Here is a 22,725-nt window from a genome sequence, read left to right as displayed (position 1 = left end):
TTCCGGTATGCTAACATGATTTGGACATCCTTCAGTATGGGTATGGGTAGTAGATGTCATAAATGGATATCCGAAACATTTTTTGAGATTCAAGATCGCGATGCACAATCCAATACGGTGACTTCCGGTTTATGAAAATGCCTCGAAGACCCTACAATATGGGTATCTACGGAACGGGCTTGCCGAGTAGATGTCAAAAATCGATACCCGGTGCAATTTTGAGATCCAATATGGTGAACTGAGATCCAAGCTGGTGACTTCTGGTCTATGAAAATCGATATCCGGTATGTTAAAATGCCTCGAAGACACTACAATATGCCTATCTACGGAACGGGAACAAGTAGATGCTTAAAATCAATATCCGGTGAAATTTAGCTCCGCCATAATCCAAGATGGTGACTTCTGCTTTATGAAAATACCTTATTTAAATGCCTTGAAGACCCTTAAATATGGGTATCTACGGAACGGGATTGACGAGTAGATGCTTAAAATCGACATCCAGTGAAATTTTGAGATCCAAGATGGCGGATCTAAATTCAATATGGCGACTTCCTGTTAGTGAAAATGCCTTGAATACCCTACCAAATGAGTTTCTACGGAACGGGGTTGACGAGTAGATGTCGAAAATCGATTTCCGGTGCAGTTTTGAAGTCGAAGATGGTGGACCTAAATACAAGATGGACTAAAATGCTACACCCTACAGTATGGGTATATGGTCTCTACAGAATGGGCTCGACAAGTCTGGAGAACTTTGAGATTTGGGCGTAATTGCTTTTATAAACAAACACGTCTATCGCCGATTTCTCGTAAATTGAAACTCAATCTCGCAAACAAACCATACCAAATTATAGATGAATAATTTATCTACCTGTTAGTGTCGTTAATGTTTTAGATTAGGCTTTAATTTGCGAGCATTCGGCGATTGTCGTGTGTGTTTACATAAGCAATTACGCCCTAATCTCTAAGTTCTCCGAGTAGATGTCAAAAATTGATATCCGGCGAGGGGGACGACTCTATCTACGATGCAGGAAATATTGTGTTTCGCTGTGGCTAGCCGTGCGCACGCTGAGTAGATAGAGAGAAGTTTGATGACGATTCTGAAAATTTCCCTGCAAAAATATGATGCGCGATGCAAGTAGATGCGAGAAATGAAAGAAGATTGATTCGCTAGTGGGAGATTTGTTGAGCATCTAGACTTGAGATTTAGATGTTTCACCCCCCTCGATATCCGGTGCAATTTTAAATCTAATTTGGCGGACTGAAAACTACAATATGGGTATCAACGGAACGAGCTTTATAAGTAGTAGCAATTTTAATACTCAAGATGACGGATCAGAATCCAATACGGCGACCTTCAAATATAGGTATCTACGGAGCGGGCTGGACGAGTAAATGACAAAAGTCGATATCCGGTGCAATTTTGTGATCCAATAAAACCAGTCGAGATCCATTTATACGCTATCAATATTCGTTGGAATCCCAGTCAGAATCCGTTGGAATCCCGGTCGGGATGCGTTTGAGTTCCCTGTCAACATACATTGGAATCTCGTTTCAGGATCAGTTGAAATTCTTGTCGGAATCCATTGTACTCCTAGCCGGAATCCATCTGGGACTCTAGTAGGAATTCAAATCCATTTAAGGTCGATTTGAACTCCTGTGCAGACCGATTTTACTCCCTATCGGGATTCGTTACAGTTCCCGTCGGGATCCATAGGAATTCCATTTTTCATCGATTGGAACTTCTGTTCAGATGCTTTTTTTAATCCCAGTTAGAATCTCTAACAGAATGCTTAGAATCACTCAACGGATCCCTTAAAATTCATGTCGGGATTTGTTGGAGTCCCCGTCAAGATCCATTGTTATAGAGCAATTTACGTATTCTCGGCAATCTAAGCAGTGTCAGCGCTTCTGTGAGATTTTTCTCGACGTAACGCACACATATGCGGTGTTTGTTTGTGTACATTCATCTGCTGCCTGTTGTTCTCAGGTGAGTGTGACTATTGTCGGCAATCTCTTTCCTTCGGCAACCTATTCATTTGAACAGCGTGTTAATCTCCTGTTCTATTATAGGCAACTCGAAATCATCAACATTTTGTAAGGCGTATGTATCATTTCAAGCAGTGTTGGCAAAATCAGAAATCAATTGATATTTTTCCGCTGTTATTCGCTCGCAATATCACGCGTGATATTGGAACAAAATATCATGCTTGATATTGATTTCACAACGTGCAAAAATCAAGCTGAGAGTTGACTCGACACAAAAATGATTCCATTGCACATCGTTTTCTTAGAAAGAGAAAGCATAGTTTGCTATCTCTTTTTAATCTTCACCGATGGCAGACGCGAAGGGACTGCTGCAACCCATTATGGCAGTTTTGGTTGCATTCGGGTGTAAAGCAAAAATCATTAAATTCAATTTCACCACAGTTTGGTGAGATTTGCAGTTGGTGAGTTTTGTTAGCTTGATATTCCGAGCTGCGATATCACAGCTTGCAAAATCAACCGCAGTTGTTTGCTTGTTGATTTTTGCCTACGAAAATCAAGCGTGATCTTTGGCGTTGGTGAGATTTGATTTTTTGATACTTTCCCAACACTGATTTCAAGAAAAACCTGGTCAAATCCGTTTGCTCAGTCGTAAAACCCAATCAGATTGAAGCTGAAAGACTAAGGAAAACATTCAGCGAAGTGTTTGGTAAGAAAATGCAGTGAAATTACCGTTGGTTGCCGAAAACAGTCAATGGGTGCCGAAGCCGACATTAACCCTACCTTTTCAGATCGGTGGGAATTCATGTTCAGATCATTTTAATCTTATGTCGTGATCTGTGGGAACATGGGCAAAACCTATTAGAGTTTGTATCTCAAGATCCAGTAGAATCACTGTCAGGATCCCGTTGGAATAATTCTTCCTAGTGGGTACCGATGGAATCCCCATCGAGATCTGTTTGAGATCCTGTCGGAATATGTTTGAGATCCTATCGAAATCAGTTGGAATCCCTGTCAGAACCCGCTTGTACACCTTGTCGGGATCCGTTTGAGCTCTGGTTAGGATATATGGAAATCTCTTTTCAAATTGGTTGGAATTTTCCGGAGTACATTGTACTTTTAGTCGGGATTTGTTAAAGGCCTTATCAGGATACATTGAAGTTTCCTCTATGTTTTCTTTTTCCTCACTTGAACTTCCTGACGGATTCCAATAGAAATATTGGGATCCGTTGGAATCACTAACACAATTGGAATACTTTGTCAAATCGGTTGAAATTCCTATTCAGATCGGTTGGATTTCTTGCCGAGATCCTTTGGAACCGCAGACCTTTCAGGATCCGTTGGAATTCTTATCAAGATCCATTAAAAGCTCTGTCAGGATCCCGTAGGAATCATTCTCGAGATCTACTGGAATCCTTAGCGGGAACAATCGGGGAACCAGTCGGAATCCGTTGGAATTTTTGTCAGAATCCAGTGGAATCAGTCCCGCGAGGGATCATTTGATTGATTGATTGATTTATCTTTATTAAGGAGACTTTCAGCATGAGGCTGGTTCGCCTCCAAGGGATCATTTGAGTTTCTGCTAGGATCCATTGGAATCCATTTTCAAGTCAGTTGGAAGTTCTGTCGGAATCCATTGTAATTCTATCCAGAATCCATTTAAGGCCCCATAAGAAATTGAAATCTCATTTTAGAACGATTTTAAATCCTGTTCCGATCCATTTTTAATCTCAGTTTGAATCCATTCGAATGCCTAAATCACTGAAGGGATCCCTTAAAATGCCCAAGAACGGGATCTGTTGGAGTCTCTGTTAAGAACTTTTTAAATACACAGATCTGTGCGATATCTTGTCACGATCCATTGAAGCCACTGGCAGGATTCATTGGAATTACCATCTGGATCCGTTGGAATTCTTATCAAAATCCATAAGGATCTCCATTTGAAATATGCCACGGGTACACTGGAATCCCTTGCGGGTATTTTTTACATTCCTATGGTCTGTTGAAGACCTTGTCGGGATCCGTTTGAGTCCTATCAGGACCCGTTGGAATTATTGTAAGGATTCGTTGGTGGAATTCTGACCAGAGCTCAAACGGATCACGACAGGTGCCGGTCAGGATCCATTACAACCCTTTCTAAGACCGATTGGAATTCCTACCGGACACCATCAAACCCCTAACCGGGATCCAATATAATGCCAGTCGGGATCGATTAGAATTCCAGTCATGATCGTTTTCCAGTTGAATCCGTTCAAATCCTATCGAGATCTGGAATCTCTGTTGCAATTCTCCAGAATTCATCAGGCCACATGAATGTCTTCTGAATTCGTCCTGGAGATTCGACCTTGTAGAGTCACCGTATTCATATACACCTTTTAGAATCGTAAAAAGATATTATTATAATACTGACAGCTCTGCGGGATGTCACATGTTCACGGCGAAGAGAGTTCAAGGCGATTCCCGTGCGTGGAGATTTACGATGCTACCCGAGGGGGACGACACATCTAAATCTCAAGTTTAGATGCTCAACAAATCTCACACTAACGAATCAATCTTCGAAAAGTCTTCTTTCATTTGTCGCATCTACTTGCATCGTGCATCATCTTTTTGCAGGAAATCTTCAGAATCGTCATCAATCTTCTTTCTATCTTCTTAGCGTGCGCGCAGCAAGCCACAGCAAAACACAATCTTTTCTGCATCGTAGATAGAGTCGTCCCCCTCGATGCTACCAACGAAGGTTCCAGTAGATTTCGACGGATTATTCCGCGTTCTCGGTGAAGGAGATTCCACAAGATTTCGGTGGAGATTCCCGATGCTATCAGCGGAAGATTCAAGGAGTTTTCTCGCGTTTTTTGTGGAGCAGGCTCTGCACAGTTCCGGAGTAGATTTCCGGACCTGCCAACGGAGGATCCAGAGAATTTTGACGGAGTTTTCTCGCGTTTTTCGGGGGAACGTCCACCCGATTTCGGTGGAGATTTACAATGCTGCCAATGGTTCCAGGGAATTTCGACGGATGTTTTCGGTCGAGGAGCTTCCACACGATTTCCGATGCTTCCAGCGAGGGTTTCAGGGAATTGAAACGCTGTTTTCTCGTGTTCTCGGTTGTGGAGGTTTCGCAGCTTCGGAAATCTCCACCGAAATCGAGTGCAGGCTGCTCCGAGAACGCGAGGGGGCTCCGTCGAAGTTCCCTGGAGCTTCCGTTGGCAGCATCAGCAATCACCACCAGTCTCACGGAGGCTTCCGAAACAAGAACGTGAGAGGACTGAATTCCCTGTAACTTCCATTGGCAGCATCAGAAATATCCAAGGAAATCGTTCGGAAGCTTCTTTTTCGAAACCGCGAGAAAACTCTGTTGAAATTTCCTGGAACAGATCCTCGTCCACCGAAATTCATTGGAACTTCCATTGGCAGCAGTGGACACTTATGAAATCGTAAGTTCGTCAACCAAGAACGTGGGAAACATCCGTCGAAATTCCCTGTAACTTATGTTGGCAGCATCGGAAATCTCCATCGAAATCATGCAGAACCTTTTTTTTTTGTTATATTAAATGCACCACAACCCAAGCAACATTGTAAGTTTTGTCGAGCATTCTACAAGTCTAAATCATGGGTAACAGAACCCTTATAAAACCAGAAATGTTACTTGGGAAGTGATCTGCCCCTATAATTTACGTCTTATGAGCTTAACCTCATAGCTTTATGGTCTTCCGGATGCCTCTGAAATTGCCTCGGTGAGAAATTCCAGATTTTTTAGGCTCTTACTGAAGGTTCTTCGAAGTCCGAACCGAACTTATTCGGGTTCATTTACCTTTTCCTAGAAAATTTTGCTAATTTCCATGAAGTGTTCAGGAGACTCGCCCATAGTAAGATCCACAAAAATACATTGTATGCTAGGCAAAATCCCAACAAATGAACATCTCAGACACATTTTTAAACAATCTTCTCTCTTCCACAGCTACATCGACCTGGTGAAAACGCTCGGTCCGGAGCTGTCGGCCCTGCCGACGACAACCTTCAAGCTGACCGCCCGTTTCATCAACTCTCCGCCGGGATCGCCCTACCTGCCGGCCACCTTCCGCTCCAAGCACTCCTACGTCGGTCTACCGATGCTGAAGGCCTACTCGTCCGTGTTCATCGACTTCCGCTTCAAAACGCTCGAACCCAACGGTCTGCTGTTCTACAACGGTGGCAAGCTGAGTGACTTCGTAGCGGTCGAACTGGTCAACGGTCACATCCACTACGTGTTCGATCTGGGCGATGGAACGATTACGGTCCGAGACAAGGCCCGGATTCACATGAACGACAACCGGTGGCATTCGGTGAGCATCCGGCGACCGGGACCGAAGACTCACACCCTGGCGGTGGATGAATCGATCGAAATCTACACCGCCAGTGGGAACAACATGCACCTGGAGTTGGAGGGCATTCTCTATGTGGGTGGGGTATTCAAGGACATGTACCTGCGGTTACCGCCGAGCATAGCTTCCCGAAGCGGGTTCGAAGGTTGCATGGCTTCGGTGGATTTGGCGGATACGTCGCCGAGTTTGACGGAGGACGCTGTGGTGCCGAGTTCGTTGGTCGTGTCCGGATGCGAGGGACCGACCAAGTGTAGCCAGAATGCTTGCGCTAACCGGGGGATCTGTGTGCAGCAGTGGAATGCGTATGCTTGCGAGTGCGACATGACGTCGTTTACCGGACCTACGTGCTACGATGGTGAGTTGATCTGGGGTCTACAGGGGAGGTTCAAAGTTTGACCGGTTGTATCTTTGCAGAATCTATCTCGTACGAGTTTGGCACCAATAAGGGATTGATTCAGTACACGTTCCCGCCGGGACGGCAACCGGACACGGAAGAGGACAATATCGCCCTGGGATTCGTGACGACCAAATTCGATGCGGTACTGCTACGGATCGAAAGCTTGACGACGCAGGACTACATAGAAATGGAGATTGTGAGTTATCAACGTAGATTTGAGTTAATCATTCGATGCTAACGATCTAACCTCTCAAACCAGCTCGAAGGAAATTTGTTCATGGTGTACAACGTCGGATCGCACGACTTTCCGGTGGGCGAGATCGGCGTCAAAGTGAATGACAATAATTACCATATCGTGCGCTTCACCCGGTCCGGAGCGAACGCTACGCTCCAGATCGACGACTACAACGTCCAAACGCATTTCCCCACTGGTATGTAATCGCTGGTGCACGTTAGCGAACCCGATCCAAGCTCAAACACACTGTGTGATACTTTCAGGCCACCAATCGACGACCTTCACGTCAATGTCCAACGTCCAGGTCGGTGGGAAGATCAACCGCAACGGACGCGCCCGTATCGAGCGGCCGTTCAGCGGAGTGATCGCCGGTCTGTCCGTCAACCGGCTGCGGGTGCTGGACCTGGCGGCGGAACGCGATCCCCACATCAACATGCGGGGCGATGTACAATTGGTAACTGGCGTTTTAGATAGAAATGACCAAAGAATGCAGCAGGTTAGAATTTTAAACAAAAAGCAATTCGAAAGTTAAATCTTAAAACAAGTCTGAACCACAAAAAAAAAAATCGAAGACAATCAACCAGTCGCTCGTATTTTTTTTACTATCTTCATTTTCTCGAGATATTCTTGCTATCAGTTTATTCTTGAGTTCCGTTTCACATTCGGCGCTCTCTTTAGCATACCATTGATAAATAGTTCAAAATTGACGCCTGAATAGTCCTTTTTTTTCCATCAATCAACTATTGATCTTAATTGAGCTTATTCACATTTCGGTTTTGTTTTAGAAAACGCAATCTTTCACGCATCTTTTACATTAATTTCTTCCCTAAACCTATTTGGGGAAAAAATGATGGCAAAAACTTAGAATTTTGAGATGCACCAAATTTGGTTCTTGTTTGTTTTTGATTTTCTTTAAATTTCATTTCTTAGAAGTGTACATGTCTGTTTTGTGCTGTCCCTTTTTGCGAGTAACTAATCGAGTAACTACAATAGCTGAGTGTTTTTGTATTCTGCACCATTTTCAAGATTTCCAATGCACCAGTAAATATGTGAATATATTTATATAGTTCTATAACAATTCCTTCGATAATTTAGGTGTCTTCTGGAAAGCATCAAAGTTGAAATTAGATTGTATTTCGTTTACAAAGGAGACTCATTCTTTTTTTTTACTGAAAAGGGAATAAACATTTACAATGCGGCTTTAAATTTTCTATACAGAATACTGTACATAGCCTCGCTTAGTTCGGTTCTTTCTTCAACGTACAAAAAATTTCTGCTTTGTTTTGAATTTGATTGAGTTTTGTTTAAAATTCAAGTATCTTTCGAAATTACCACGCCACTACGAGAAGCAGAGAGAAAAAATAATACAAAAACAGTAAAGAAATTGCATGATTGTTTTTTCTTTATAATTTGTAAACCAGCTGCAATCGAATCTCGTAACCCCCCTCTAAACTTCCTCCAACAAAACCAGTTCCGCTCTCTTTTGATCAAACAACCTAATACACTCACACTCGCAGACAACTACTACACTGAATATCCTACCTGTTGAGCTTTTCAGAACCACGAATCACGATTAAACACAGCACAAAACAGAACAAAACAAAACACACAACTAGCAATCAAATCATCATTTATGATCTGTCATGCTTTTAGCATTCCTGCCATTGCCAACAAATCACAAACAAAACACAGTTATTTATTGTTTTGTTTTCTTTTCCATAACTATCATGTAACCATTGCCATCATCATCTCCCTTCGAATCAACAATACTAGATAGAGCTGGAATTAGGGCGTAACAGCTTTTGTAAACAATGACTTCTCTCGAAGATTTCTCGGAAGCCATGGCTCTCCCTGGCAAATCGACATCACCATCAAGTAGAGGAAAACTTCTCCTACCCGATGGATATGTTGGTTTGTGTAGGCGTGCCTTGAATTCCAAGAAATCAACGAGAGAAGTCATTGTTTACAAAGGCTGTTGCGCCCTAATTCCAGCTCTATCTAGAATAGAGTGTACAAAAATGAGCCTTGACATGTACCCTAACATTAGCCTACACTATACCAAAACATCATCCTCTGTTCGAATGAAACTTCAGACCATTCAAATCAAAACACCGAAATCGCTTCTTTGAATGATAGCTGCAACCGTTGACGATTGTTTTGTAATCAGATGAAGCTCCTCTCGAATACAGGATGAACATTGATACAAGAAGCGAACGGACCTCAGTTGAAATACATAATGCTCTCTGTAGAATGATTGTCATCCCAGATAGAAACGCACATGGTATTGGTTCAGCCCCATAACGCAAATCATCCAAAACGATGATGTAAATAATTACATCGAACGTCATTTGCTGATTTGAGCTGAAAAACGAGGTGGAAACATAGTCATCGCTATCAGAGGTGGTACGAACATTGGTAAAGTGTGGAAACCGAAGATTGTCTTTTTCGTGGCGGAGGCAGTTTCCTCTACCAATAAACAATGTTTGTGTCCATGATAAAATGGCTGATCATGGCCATTAAACATGGAAATTTAAACAATCGAATTATAAATCCAATCTAAAGCATTTACAAGTCATGCTATTCTTGAATTGTTGCCCTCTGGGCGCTGTATGTCTTACCAGCCAATCTTCAAATAAAAAAATTGAATGGCTCCAATATTTTGTTGACTGCGACCCACTTCGAGAAATTTCATTAACTCACAATCACAACCCATGATGAGCATTAGACTGATGCAAAATTTGAAATTTTTGCTCCACGGTGTTGAAACGGTTTCAAATCCTGATTAGCCTCCGAAAGTTTAAACTCATTTGATAAGAAACTGACTTGGCACAAACCATTTGAATGGAAATTACTATGGGAAAACAAAACTTTTTGTTCATTGTCTTTTAGCCTTTTTACATATTGCACAGTTAATAAATTCTATTGCTATTCTTATGGGAATTTTTATCAGCTACAACTTTGCAGAAACTTGTTTTTTCAGCCAAACGTCAAATTAAATAGTTATTAATTGTTCAAGAGATTGATAATCTTATGGCAAGATTAAGCAACAGTATTGTAGGCAACACTGTATTCTGCAGTGTGACATAGTAGCCATGATTTTTGTACTCTATTCTACGCGCCATAAACACCAATGTTGCCTGCTGAACAGTTAATTGAGCATAATCATAAGACATCACTGACTTGAATAATTAATAACTTTTGTTCCTTACATTTGATCGAAAACTGGTCTTGAACAAAGTAGTAGCTGAGAAAATTTTCAACAAGCTCAGTTATCATTTTCTAAAGTAGAGTAAACTGGTGAATATTGCGATAGATATGAACCGAAATGATGGTTTCTCCATAGTTATTCCCATATAAACTTCAAATGGTTTGTGCCAAGTCAGTTTCTCACTAAATGAGTTCAAATTTTGGGAGGCTAATCAGGGCCCAATTTGGAACCGTTTGAGCACTGTGGAGCGAAAATTTCAAAATTTGCATCAGTCTAATGAGCATTTTTCAGGCTCCTTTAATATAAAACAAATAATAGTTTAACGATCCCATAAATTTGATCTCGAAAAGTTATTATTTGTTTAATTATGTACCGTTAGTGAACCGGGAAATCAGGAAAACTGGGAAAAAGAAACGAATTTGAAATCACCGGGACCTTTAAACAATTTGATGACCCCTGGACTGGACAAAATTTTCAGGATACAGTCACTTTGATGAACTAAATATTATGAGAATTTTGAAGAGATTTTAGAACGAATTCTGGAGATAACAACAAACTCTAGGGAAGATTTGGAACTTCAGACGTTCATAATAGAATCCTTAGGTTGTTTTTTTTTTAATTTTTGGCGATTGTGAAGCGGATTCCAGGCCCATTGCTGATGAATATTCCAAATAAGTTCTTAGAAGAATTTAAAAAGAGTTGTGATGACAATTGGGTTCTTTAAGGGGGTATTGAGGGAAATGCATATTCGTAATCTGCATTAAAAATGGAACCCAACCCCGAAATTTCATCAATTATGGTACCCTGGCACTATTTCAAATAAGTACGATTACATTTGCATAAATCACCTTATTAGCGCCCCTCGCTGTCACTTGGTATGGGAGCGAGCTGTCAGTTTATTTATTTATTTATTTGTCGTCAACAATTGTAGACCGTTTTACAATGGTGCTGTTGCCTTACATGCTATTTTAAAACATACGTTTTATTTGAAATTGTCAGTAAATGTAGACTGCATATACAAATATCTAAAAAATAAAAATTGTTTTAAACTCAACGAGATGAAATCCTAGCAGTTAGTGTTCTACTTACTGTATCTTTAGACATCGTTAGATCTATACGCTCACAATTATTATTATACACTCTCATCATTCTATTAATTGGTCCATTTTTACCATAGTTCGTTCTGTGAGGTGACAGTTGAAATACATTTCGAGTTCTTAACATGCGTGATGGTACGTAAAAATTTAATCTTGCTAATATTTTTTCTCAATTTACGCGTTGTGAGATAATATCATTGACAAAGGAAATCATGGAAATTTCTCTTCATTTCTTAAGTGTTTCAATGTTTATCAACAACGGGACTCATAAGAAGGAAGGGGAAAAGAGGTCCAGCCTAGTTTCCTAAGAGCAAATAACAAAAACTGTTTTTGAACTGATTCTATACCATTTATATAAGTTTCATGATATGGAGCCCAAACCACAATGCAATATTCGAGAATTGATCTCACTTAAGCTATATAAAGTGTTTTGATGGTATATGGGTCTTTAAAATGATAACTAATTCTTTTTATGAATCCCAATATATTATTTGCTTTGTGAATTGTGGTATTCACATGATCTACAAATGTCAACTTCGAGTCAAGAATTACTCCTAAGTCCCTAATTTTATCGCACCTTACAACCAGCTGGTTTCCTAGAGTACATGTAAAATCTAGAGTAGTGTTTTTTCTGGAATATGATATAATATTGCATTTTTTAAGTTATTGTGAAGTTATTATTTTCTGGGGGGGCGTGCTGTCAAATCACCCTACTGATCATTCTTGTATGAAACTGGTTCCAAACGTAAACAAACGCTGTAGGTTTCTTATGGCTTGTTTACGTTTGGAACCCGTTATGCGAGATAGGCGTATTGGACAGCCACCTCCCCCCCTTGATTATTATGCTTTAAATCGAAGACAACAAATCAAGAAGACTGGCAACTCATCCATTTTCTCATACGAACGCTATGAGATAGGTACAACCGTGTAATCTGCCGCTCAAAGGTAAATGCTTCGATGGAATTTGATAGCAAAGATTACATCCTCAGAAGACGGGTTTGAGTATTTGCTCATTTTTCTATGCATTACCTTCACTCAAGCGCAGCGCCATTGTATATGTCGCTTGGATTCTGGCAAAGTTGCCAGTCTTCTTGATTTGTTGTCTTCGTTTGAATCTTGATTTAAAAACAGAGATGAAAGTGTGTGAGTTCGAAAAAAAATATCACTGTGCTCAGAAAACGAAGCTCTTTCAGATGATGTGGAAAAACCTATTTATTTTAAAAAATTAAAGAACCCAATTCAAAGGAAATTCTTAGAAAATTTCAAGACAATTTCAAGTGAATTCTAAAGACAGTTACAAGGATCTCACGAGAGCTCCAAGATAATTATGAGCAAAATTGTATGACAATTCTGAGGAGAATTGCATGAAAATTATAAGAAGCATCTTCAAATCTACAGGCCATACAGGACATACTTCAAATCTCCTCGTACATCGTACGAGTTAGGCAAAGAAAGTGTGCGTTTTGCTTGTACTGTCGCATTAATTGTCCTTCACTCATTTTCAACTTCTATTCAATTTACATACTGCCGTACTCTATCAAACCAGTGCTGCGTGTTTTCAACAATGCCAAATGACGCAAGATATTGGTCTAGTACTGAATTTCAGTTCCAACACTGATATTCTTCGAAAGCATAATATCAGGCGGTACAGCTTTGATATTACTATCCATATAAATATAACTAAAGAAAAGTTGAAAATCTTACTTTTATCTCAATAAATCAACTACTTTGTATAACCGTTGCATTGTTTTAATATTACTGATGGATTTACATAAGATCGGTACTCGATTAGCTGGCCTATACAAGAAACATTGCGGCAGAACTTTGAATATCAGTGGTCCCTTTCTTAAAATATTATTTGCATCAGCCATATTTTAGGAAATTAAATATTTTTTTTAAATTCAATAAGGAAGTCTTCTCTCTTCTTCTTCGCATTTCAAGCTTAATGCTTATCGCATTTTAGCTTATTGTGTGCTCTCAACTTAGTGTTCTAGATGCACTTCCACAGTTATTAATTGAGAGCTTTCGATGCCCTTTACCATTTTGCATTAGTATAATTGTGTGGCAAGTACGATCATACTCTATTGCTCAGGGAAGTCAAGAAATTTTCCAACCCAAAACATTCCTACACCGGACCGGGAATCGAACCCAGCCACCTCCAGCATGGTCTTGCTTTGTAGCTGAGCTAAGTCTGCGATTTAGACAAATGTTAACAAGTTTTAGACAATCAACAGAAACTCAAGTTTTCATAACTCTGAGACCTACACAACTTTTCTAGATAGCAGTCCAAGAAAAAGTCTCATTATTCTGGAACGAGGAAAATGTTCCAAGATGGAAAGATCGTGGACATACACTTCAATTTGCTAAAACGTAGGATACAGGAATGAGTAAATGTTAACTCAAATATGCGTAAATGTCACTCATACATGAGTCAATGTCACTCAAATATGAGTGATATGTAAAAATTTACTCAAATGCGAATTTGAGTGAACTAGACTCACATATGAGTCAGACTTAGATTGCCGTGTAGAAAAATTTGCATGCAACCGAAGACGACATATCAAGAAGACTGGCAACTCTTCCATTTTCTCAAACGACTGGTATGAGACAGACACAATCACGTCATCTGTCGCTCAAAGGTAAATGCTGCCAACGAATTGGATAGCAATGGTTCCCTCTGCAGAAGAAAGGTTTGTGTATTTGCTCTTTTTATATGCGTTGCTTTCACCTTCGCTTGAGCGCAGCGCTACTGTGTCTGTCGCTTGGATTCAAGCAAAATCGCCAGTCTTCTTGATATGTTGTCTTTGATGCAACTTAAAATCTGATCTCGAAAAAAAATGTAATATTCCGGGATAAATTTGAGAGATTTTAGGACCAATTTTTCAATGCTGCGACTCAAAAATTCTATATCTTGTAACGTGCCAGTGCGGTGTTACTCCTAGCACTGATGAGACCTCGTCTCCAAGCCTCAGGGTCAGCACCAAGGGCCTGACACGCTCCTTTTTTTCGTTGCCAGCATAAAAACGCGATCACATATCAATCTAAGCTGGAAATTTGTCGCACCCACATATCGCCTGCCACACTAAGTACTTCTTGGCAAATTTGTCCACCTTCTTCTTCCGAAACTTTTCCGGAACATAAGAATACGGTGGGACTTGCCGACGAAAAACTCCAGGCCGGGGATCTGCTTGGCGCCCGCTTTAATGTACGTCTCGTCGCCCATTACGATGCATTTCGGCTGCACCAACCACTCGCGGTACAGCTTCCTACAGGATTTGGCCACCGTATTATGTTTATCGGTTCGGCCCGCTTCACTGTCTGCTGGACGCACCAGACGGAAGAATTGACCTTTTTGGCCACGTCCCGAATCGAAAGGTTCGGATTGCGCTTGAAGTAAGCCCTCACCTTCCTTGCGTTCACGTAAAATTACTTCTGATACTCTCCCTAGTCGGCAGATTGATCAGGGCAGTGATGGCATAATCATTAGTAAATTGATATTTTCCGCTCTCATACGCGCTCAATATCACGCGTGATATTGGAGCAAAATATAATGCTTGAAATTGATTTTACAAGCTCCTTTGATATTGCGAGACTATTCACAACGTGTAACGTTGAAGCTGAGAGTTGAATCGACGCAAAAATGTTTCCGTTGCACATCGTTTTCTTAGAAAGAGAAGGTATAATAATGCTAACTATCCCTTTTTTGTCTTCACCGATGGCAGACACGAAGCAACGGCTGCCAGCCGTTATGGAAGTTTCGGTTCATTCGGGTGTAAAAAATAAAGACACCCAATCTCACCACAGCTTCTTTACAAGAGGTATGTAATTCGTACTCAACATAATCTGCAATGCCACCCCAAGGCATTCTGGTCGTTTGTGAATACGAAGAGGAAGGAAACTGGACTGCCGTCAAAAATGTTTCTCGGCAATGACGTAGCATTGACAACTGAGGACAAATGCAGCCTATTTGCTAGGCACTTCTTAAGCGTCTTCTCGAATGACTCCCCATCGCAAGCAGAAATTGAGCGAGCCGTCCGTGATGTGCCAACCGACGTCGTAAACATGGATATTTTTGCCGTAGATGTACAAATGGTTCTCTCTGTGATGAGTAAAACCAAATCATCATTTTCACCAGGTCCGAGTGTTATTCCATCTGCTGTCCTAAAAAAAGCTCCGATACCTTAGCTGCTCCGTTGTCCTTGCTCTTCAACCCGCACTATGGAAACGCTCTACTATGTTCCCTGTTTTCAAGAAAGGAGAAAAACGCAATGTGGAAAACTACCGTGGGATTACCTCGCTTGGGGTTGAATCTAAGTTGTTTGAGTCGCTGATAAATGAGAGATTGTTTGCTTACTGCCAGCAATACATAAGTACATGTCAACATGGTTTCTTTCCTGGCCGCTCCATGGAAACTAATCTCGTCAGCTTTACGGGCTTTACGTCGTTCTGTATGGAAAATGTATGCAAGAAACTTCAAGTGGATGCCATCTACACTGATCTTATAGCTGCGTTTGATAGAGTTGTGCACGACGTTCTGCTAGCAAAGCTTGAAAAAAAATGGATGTTCTGTTTCCTTCTGCAGCTGGCTTAGATCGTACCTCGTGCAACGTGAAGTTACTGTATGCATTGGAAACTACTCATCGTACCGTTTCTCGAACATATCAGGAGTTCCACAGGGTAGCACTTTGGGACCACTGCTCTTCTCTTTATTTGCGAACGATGTAACGTTTATTCTATTACGTGGAGGTAAATTGTTTTTTGCCGATGACTTGAAGATTTATCTAGTCGTTCGAGGCTATGCCCACTGTTTGGAACTACAAAACCTTCTTGAAATCTTTAATGATTGGTGTGAACGTAATTTTATGATCCTGTCCGTCTCAAAATGCTGCGTAATTAGCGAACTCGGACTGCCTTTTTGATTGTTTATAACGTTGCTGGGACTGCAGTTCAACGTGTGGATCACGTTAAAGACCTCGGTGTCATGTTGGATGAAAAGCTCACATACACTCGCCACTTCTCAACCACGATCGACAAAGCTAATCGTCAGCTTGGATTCATGTTCAAGATATCTAAGGAATTTCGTGATCCTCTGTGTTTTGAAGCCCTTTACTGTTCATTGGCACGCTCACTACTGGAATTCACGTGAGTTGTCTGGAATCCCTACCAAGCAGTATGGAGTGGACGATTCGAAGCTGTTCAACGCAAATTCTTCAGATACGCACTGCGCTATCTTCCATGGAGTGACCCGTTGAATTTACCACCGTATGCTGACCGCTGTCGTCTACTGGGTTTGGATACTCTTGCTAAGCGACGAAACATATCGCAGGTCGTCTTCGTTGCTAAAGTTTTGCTCGCAGAATATGATGTTCCTGAGTTACTGGCCAAAATTAATCTGTATGCTCCTGCCCGAACACTCCGCCCGAGAACCTTGCTACATGAAGTAGTACATGCAACCAACTATGCTGCAAACAGTTCCTTTGTCGCCAAGAAGCCTCGGACCTATTTGACTTTGACATCAATGCCTCCAGGTTTCGTCATCGTTTGCTGTCGGCCAATTTTTAATTTTTAATGAGTGACTACATTTAGATTTAAGTGTTTCATTGAGACTATCAAGTCAGATGGGCTATAATAATAATAAATTTGCAGCTGGTGAGTTTTGTTAGCTTGATATTCAGAGCTGCGATATCACAGCTTGCAATATCAACCACACTTGTTTGCTTGTTGATTTTTGTCTACAAAAATCAAGCGCGATCTTGATCTTTGTTGAGATTTGATTTTTTGATATTTTTCCAACACTGGATAAGGGAGTAATTAAAAGTTCTCCTGCTGATCGAAGATCTCAGTAGTTTCTTATGCATTGTCAAGTCGATCTAATATTATTCTAAAAAAAATATGATTACATTATTCATAATCAAAATTTTCTAGAAGAAGTTTAAAATACGAAGTCATAACCTTCATTTCTATACCAAAAACCTTCACATGTCTGCTTAAAATAAATAGAATCCTTCGAAAGTATTCTTCAATTTGAAAATGTCTTCAAACATCCCCACAAAACATGGGATGTCTTCAAAATATCTGCGGCAAAAAAAATGTCTTCAAATCTGGCTTCCCTGGTTGTACTGTCTGAAGAAGCTTTTTAAAGACTGTAGGAGGAAGATTATCAAAATACCTGTACAGATGAAGTTTACAGGAAGTAAATTGTAAGATTTATGCGTCGTGAAATCTACCATCAGATACCAAATTTTCCTTCATTTTGTACATTCTACTGCACCCTCAAACCAGATTGCATTATACAAATTTCATCCATCCGTAGTATGCAGTATCGTCGCACGCACTCTTCTCGTTATCGCTCTACCTCTCTTTCGCTATCACGCACACTACTCGTCTGCAATATAAAACTAAACCGCACACATACTCGTTTTAAATATCTCCCTCTCACTTTCTCCAACTCTCCATTACCTCTATCTCTCACTGTTTTCCGTTAAAAAATATAAAATACCATTCTCGCTTATCGCATCCATCACTCAACACACCTCTATCTGTCTTTCTCTCGAAATCTCTCTTAACAACCCATCATATGTTTACTCTCTGAAATGTTCGGAACGTGGATTGCGCTTCGCGATCCGCTCGCCGAACCCTTCCCATGAGTGTTAATTGAAGAATTCTTCGGACAATTTCAAGACTCCGGCCAGCGGCTATCCGGGCGTGATCGATGATTTGATCTTCAGCGGCGCCGGTTCCGGCTGCCGTGGAGACGACGAAGACGAATGCACACCGCCATTCGAGACCGGAAGTGGAGACGACATCATCACACCGGTCTACGTACCACCGACGAAGCAAACCACGGCGGCCGGTACGGGAGCGGGCAGCGGTGCTGGGAAAGGCGGTCGAAGGAAGGACGAAGGCAAACTGTGTGACGACGAGGATTGTATCCACGGGTCCGGGTCCGGAGAGGTAACCGAGGTGTACACCGGTACGACGGCCAAGAGTTCGGGTGAGTAGATGCGGGGTTGATCGGTGAAAGGGTTTTAAATGGTTGACTGTTTTTTGCAGAAACGAGTCCCGAAGTGACGTACACGACGGTGGATTTCGATAAGAAAACAGATGGTACGACGACTTTGACGACTCAAGGGCGATCGGAGACGTATGCGCCTAGCGAGACGACCCGGGAGATGGATACGACGAGCAGCGGTACGACGGGTTACGGTAGTAGTAGTGCAGGCACAAGTGGATCCAGCTACGGAACAACGGTTTCGATAGGTACGACAGGAACGACGGGTGGATCAACCAGTGGAACGAGTAGTCGAACGACGTACACTACGGGTACGGCGTCGGGTTCGAGCACTTATGGTTCGACAACTCAACAGCAGACACCGTCGGAAACGACGGTCAGCTATCGTGACCGTGATCGGGATCATATTCGAGAGACGACCCAACCGCAAACATCGACCACGACGGAAGATGACGAGGTTATCGATGTTAGAGATCCGGACGATGAGGATGCAGCAGAGGAAGAGCGGCCAAAGAAGGGACGTCGACCACCACCTGTGAAGGTGATGGAACCACCGAATCCGGAACCGGAACCACCGTTCAACGCCCATCCGCCACCCTTTCCACCGACGAGGATTCCAAAGCACAAAGGTGGTCGAATCAATTCGGAGGCCGAGGAGCGAACGGCCATGATAATCGGGATCGTAGCCGGAGCGTTGATCGCTGTGATTTTGGTCATTTTGTTGGTGTTGTGGATCAAATCGAATGGGGACCGCTCGTATAAGACGGAGCACGACAAGAGTGGGTTGTACGGACAGGGTCCGAGTGCGGCACTGCTGGGCGGATCGCATACCAATACGCAAAATTCGCACTACAATACTCATCAGCAGCAACAGCAGCATCTTCAACAGCCACCACACTACAATGGGAATGGCGGTGGAGGGGCAGGTGGTGCTGGTGCTGGTGGTGCAGGTGGACATCACGGTAATGGTGGCACTATGCCGTTGAATGGGTCGTTACGCCACCATCACAACGGCGGCAACGGCATGGGCGGAGGTGGCGCCGGAGGAATGGGAATGGGCAGCGGTGGCAGTGCGGCCAGTATGGGTTACAACGGCAGCGATCGAGGCAGTATGCAGTCCGGAGGAATGGGACCGCCGCAGAAGCCGAAGAACCGGAATTCCAAGGACATCAAAGAGTGGTACGTCTAGATCCGCTCACGTTGCACTCACCCACACTCAACAACAACAACAAATAAAGAACGCACTCACACGCGCATCAGAGACGTTATATTTATATGAGTACCACTACTGAGAATGGAATACGGCAGACGATGCGCGATTCACGCATACAACAACGGTCACCCACACCAGACTTATTTATACCTATCATTGATTAATTATAGTCGATAATTAATTAATAAAGAAGATTGTGATGATATAAACAAGAGAGAAAAAAAATTAAGGTTAAGACACATACCTATCACTAAACGTTAAATTAACGGGAAAACAAACTATGAGGGCAGAAAATATATTGAGCAAAACAAACACATCCAAGTAGGCCGTAAGCGAAAGTGTACATAGTAAACAAACCAAAACAAAAGAGATGCAAATACACAAAAGAAGTAAATTACACAAACACACAGACACACAGAGACTAGGCTAACAAGTGCGGCGAGAATGAAAGTGTGCGTTATATATTAGTAGTGGTGTCCCCAGAAAATTGCATTTCCCTTCGGCCCATGACGGATATTCGCTCTTAGTGAGATATTTTAATTGGGACTCTTATTGTTATGAGACGCGCGTCGCCTTTGTTTGCGTTAATCGTGTTCCACCACCTCTCTAATCGAAATGTTGTTCTCGTTTGTTTAGAAAGTACGTTTATATTGGGAATAGTTTTACATAAGAATCGAATTTACCCAGTCGAGCATGAGAAGCTTTTGTCGGTTTTATGCCTTTAGGAACAGAAACATAGCAGCGGCCATTCAACCGTGTGTTCAACATCCCTTCCGCGCCCGTAGATGACGTTTTTATCCAGTTACGAACCCTGTTATAGGAACCTTCTGTTTGAGATAGTTTACGAATCGAAGCAAGCCGTGGTGAACGAGTGAAGCGTTACACACCGACACACACAAACACACATATAAAAATACACTGTCAAAAGAAGTTACAACCGTAATTGATATATTTGAGAACGACTCACAAAGAAGATTTAAGCGAGCAAATTGTTTTTCTGCACAAATTTAAGACTACTGTAAACTGTAAGTGAAACGCAAATGAGCAAACAAAAATCTACCGTAATTTTGAACTACCTTTAAGATTCCGATTACTCAAAACCAAATCTCTTCAAGATGAAATATACTGCAAATTACAAGATGGTAAATGTTCTCGTTTTTTCGTATACTCAACTATAGAAGAAAAATCTGTTTTTGCCTCCTTTTTCCGTGGATTTTGTCCCTCCTTTTATAAACAAACAAAAAAAAAACATTTTCAATGTCCCAACTAATCGAACGAATCGATCGAAAAATGACAACCACTCGCGAGTAGGTAAGAAAGCAAAACCAAAAAACAAAACTATTTACACAATCACTATCACTTAAGTAAGTCAAGATCAAATTCTAACATTTTTTCGCGAGGAAAGCCCAAACTTTGAACCGCCGGATTACTTTTTTGACGACTTAAATACTCATTAGTATTGGAAAACAACCACCACTACCACCAATCCATTCGGCGTTCTTTCTCCCTCTCCTCGGCCTGTGTGCGAGAGAGAGAGTGAGGGAGAGAGGCCAACCTTCTGTCAGATTAGCAGAGAGCGACCCTACCGAGAAAAGAACTCTATCTTCTATAATTCACACACAAACACTCTTTACAATGCACGAACCCACACTAGCAGATTTGCCACAGTAAACAAATGCACTGACAGACACACTCAGAAACACACTCACACTCGCAAACAACTGTACTCTTTGACAATGGAAAGTAATCAGCTATCGTTGAGCAATGCCATTAAATTACAGTATTTTTCTTGCTAGGAAATTACATTTATACTTGGAAAAGGAAGCAAACCAAAACAAAAGCGCATAACCTAGGATGACAGAACTGCTTGTACGCAACCAGCAAAAAAAAAAAACTGTATACAAAATTTACACTTATAAACACAGCGAAGCAAAAATCTAAAACGGAAAAATACTAAATGTTTTCTCTTTCTCTTACAAAAAAGCAACACGAATGTAAACAAACCCCAATCTTCAACCAAACTTAAAGTACAGCAAATCTTTCTTATGGAAACAAACGAAAAAAAAAACAAAGTTAGAACGTCAGTTTTGTGTTTTTCTCTGCGCCCCCCAAAACGCGGCTGTAGACAGAAAACCGGATCAAAATTTTACGCACACACGCCTCTCTCACTTTGTCTAATGATAAACAAACAAATCGAAAATAAACAAAACAAGCTCTCTATTATATTATCGTTTATTCGTTATTCTCTCTCTCTCTCTTTCACACAAACTCATACACTCAAATACACTTACACAAACACATACAGACGACTACTCTTACCCGGAGGAGCGCGACTTAGGAATATGAGAACCTTATATGGAACAACATATCAGTTTTTATACCAAGTCTACTAGGGAATACCAATACAACAATCCGAAAGCGAATCGATCATTCCGAAGAAAGCAGCAACCACAGAAGAAAGTGCGGTTAGAAAAGACTTATGAACCACTCAATCCCTGTCGAGAACCCCAAAACAATCAAAGCATGCGCGTTTTCTCCTTCAATCACACCGATCTGTCACCATATGTAGGGCAATCATCCGCCGGCCGCTGTGACAGATTGATAACTCCCCCAACCCTCGCAATTGTTCATTCCCATCCAACCGTCAGTAGTAGATTGACCCCAACCGCCGTGCTGCGAATAAAGCCCCCCCCCCCCTCTTTTTTGTTGATAATCTCTCTCTCTCTCTCTATTTAGATAGGTAGTTGAAATATTTATCCGCCCTCAGGCACCCCCTCCCCCTCCCACAATGCAGCAAGGATGAATGCACAGATGGATTTGAGTTCACTCACTCGAGAAAAAGTGACACAAGCTGCGGGCAATGTTTACTAATCATGAACACTAAATGTTCATTATTCATGAACATTTAGAGTTCATGATTAGTAAACATTGCCCGCAGTTTGTATAACTTTTTCTCAAATACATCTGTGCACTTGTCTGTTAGGTTCTGCAGCGCGACGTCACGAATGAACTCAGTGTTCATCGGATGAACTTTTTGACAGTTTAATGGTTCTGTTTACAAGCACTAATTTTTTTTTTCGAATTCGGAACTTCCATTTAAAAAATGCCGAGGAAATGCGCGGTGAAAAGATGTTGCTCGCGGACAATGCAGAAGTGTGGTCTACATTTCACTGCAGTTTGAAAAATATAGGAGCAAATCTACCTAAGAAAAAATACAATAAG

General features: G+C 41.6%; 1 protein-coding gene across 12 annotated transcripts in view; it reads left to right on the top strand.

The window, feature by feature from the left end:
- Nrx-1 (Neurexin 1) overlaps positions 1–22,323 on the top strand; it is a 559,574-nt gene extending 537,251 nt beyond the window's left edge. For 7 of the 12 annotated variants that reach the window (XM_065223149.1, XM_065223152.1, XM_065223153.1 and 4 more), the window contains 6 exons: positions 5,939–6,696; positions 6,756–6,934; positions 6,998–7,169; positions 7,237–7,469; positions 17,939–18,272; positions 18,332–22,321. In XM_065223149.1, coding sequence (XP_065079221.1) covers positions 5,939–6,696; positions 6,756–6,934; positions 6,998–7,169; positions 7,237–7,469; positions 17,939–18,272; positions 18,332–19,479 — 2,824 coding nt within the window. In that variant the 3' untranslated portion in view covers positions 19,480–22,321. Of the gene's footprint in view, positions 1–5,938; positions 6,697–6,755; positions 6,935–6,997; positions 7,170–7,236; positions 7,470–17,938; positions 18,273–18,331 lie in introns of all 12 variants that reach the window. The other 5 variants (XM_065223155.1, XM_065223158.1, XM_065223159.1 and 2 more) reach the window with 5 other exon arrangements.
- The last annotated feature ends 402 nt before the right edge of the window (positions 22,324–22,725 follow it).

The sequence above is a fragment of the Ochlerotatus camptorhynchus genome, unplaced genomic scaffold (assembly GCF_037179485.1).
Source record: "Ochlerotatus camptorhynchus isolate MF236.1 unplaced genomic scaffold, CSIRO-AGI_Acam_v1.1 ptg000185l, whole genome shotgun sequence".
Classification (NCBI taxonomy): domain Eukaryota; kingdom Metazoa; phylum Arthropoda; class Insecta; order Diptera; family Culicidae; genus Ochlerotatus; species Ochlerotatus camptorhynchus.
This window is presented reverse-complemented; position numbering and strand designations above follow the sequence as displayed.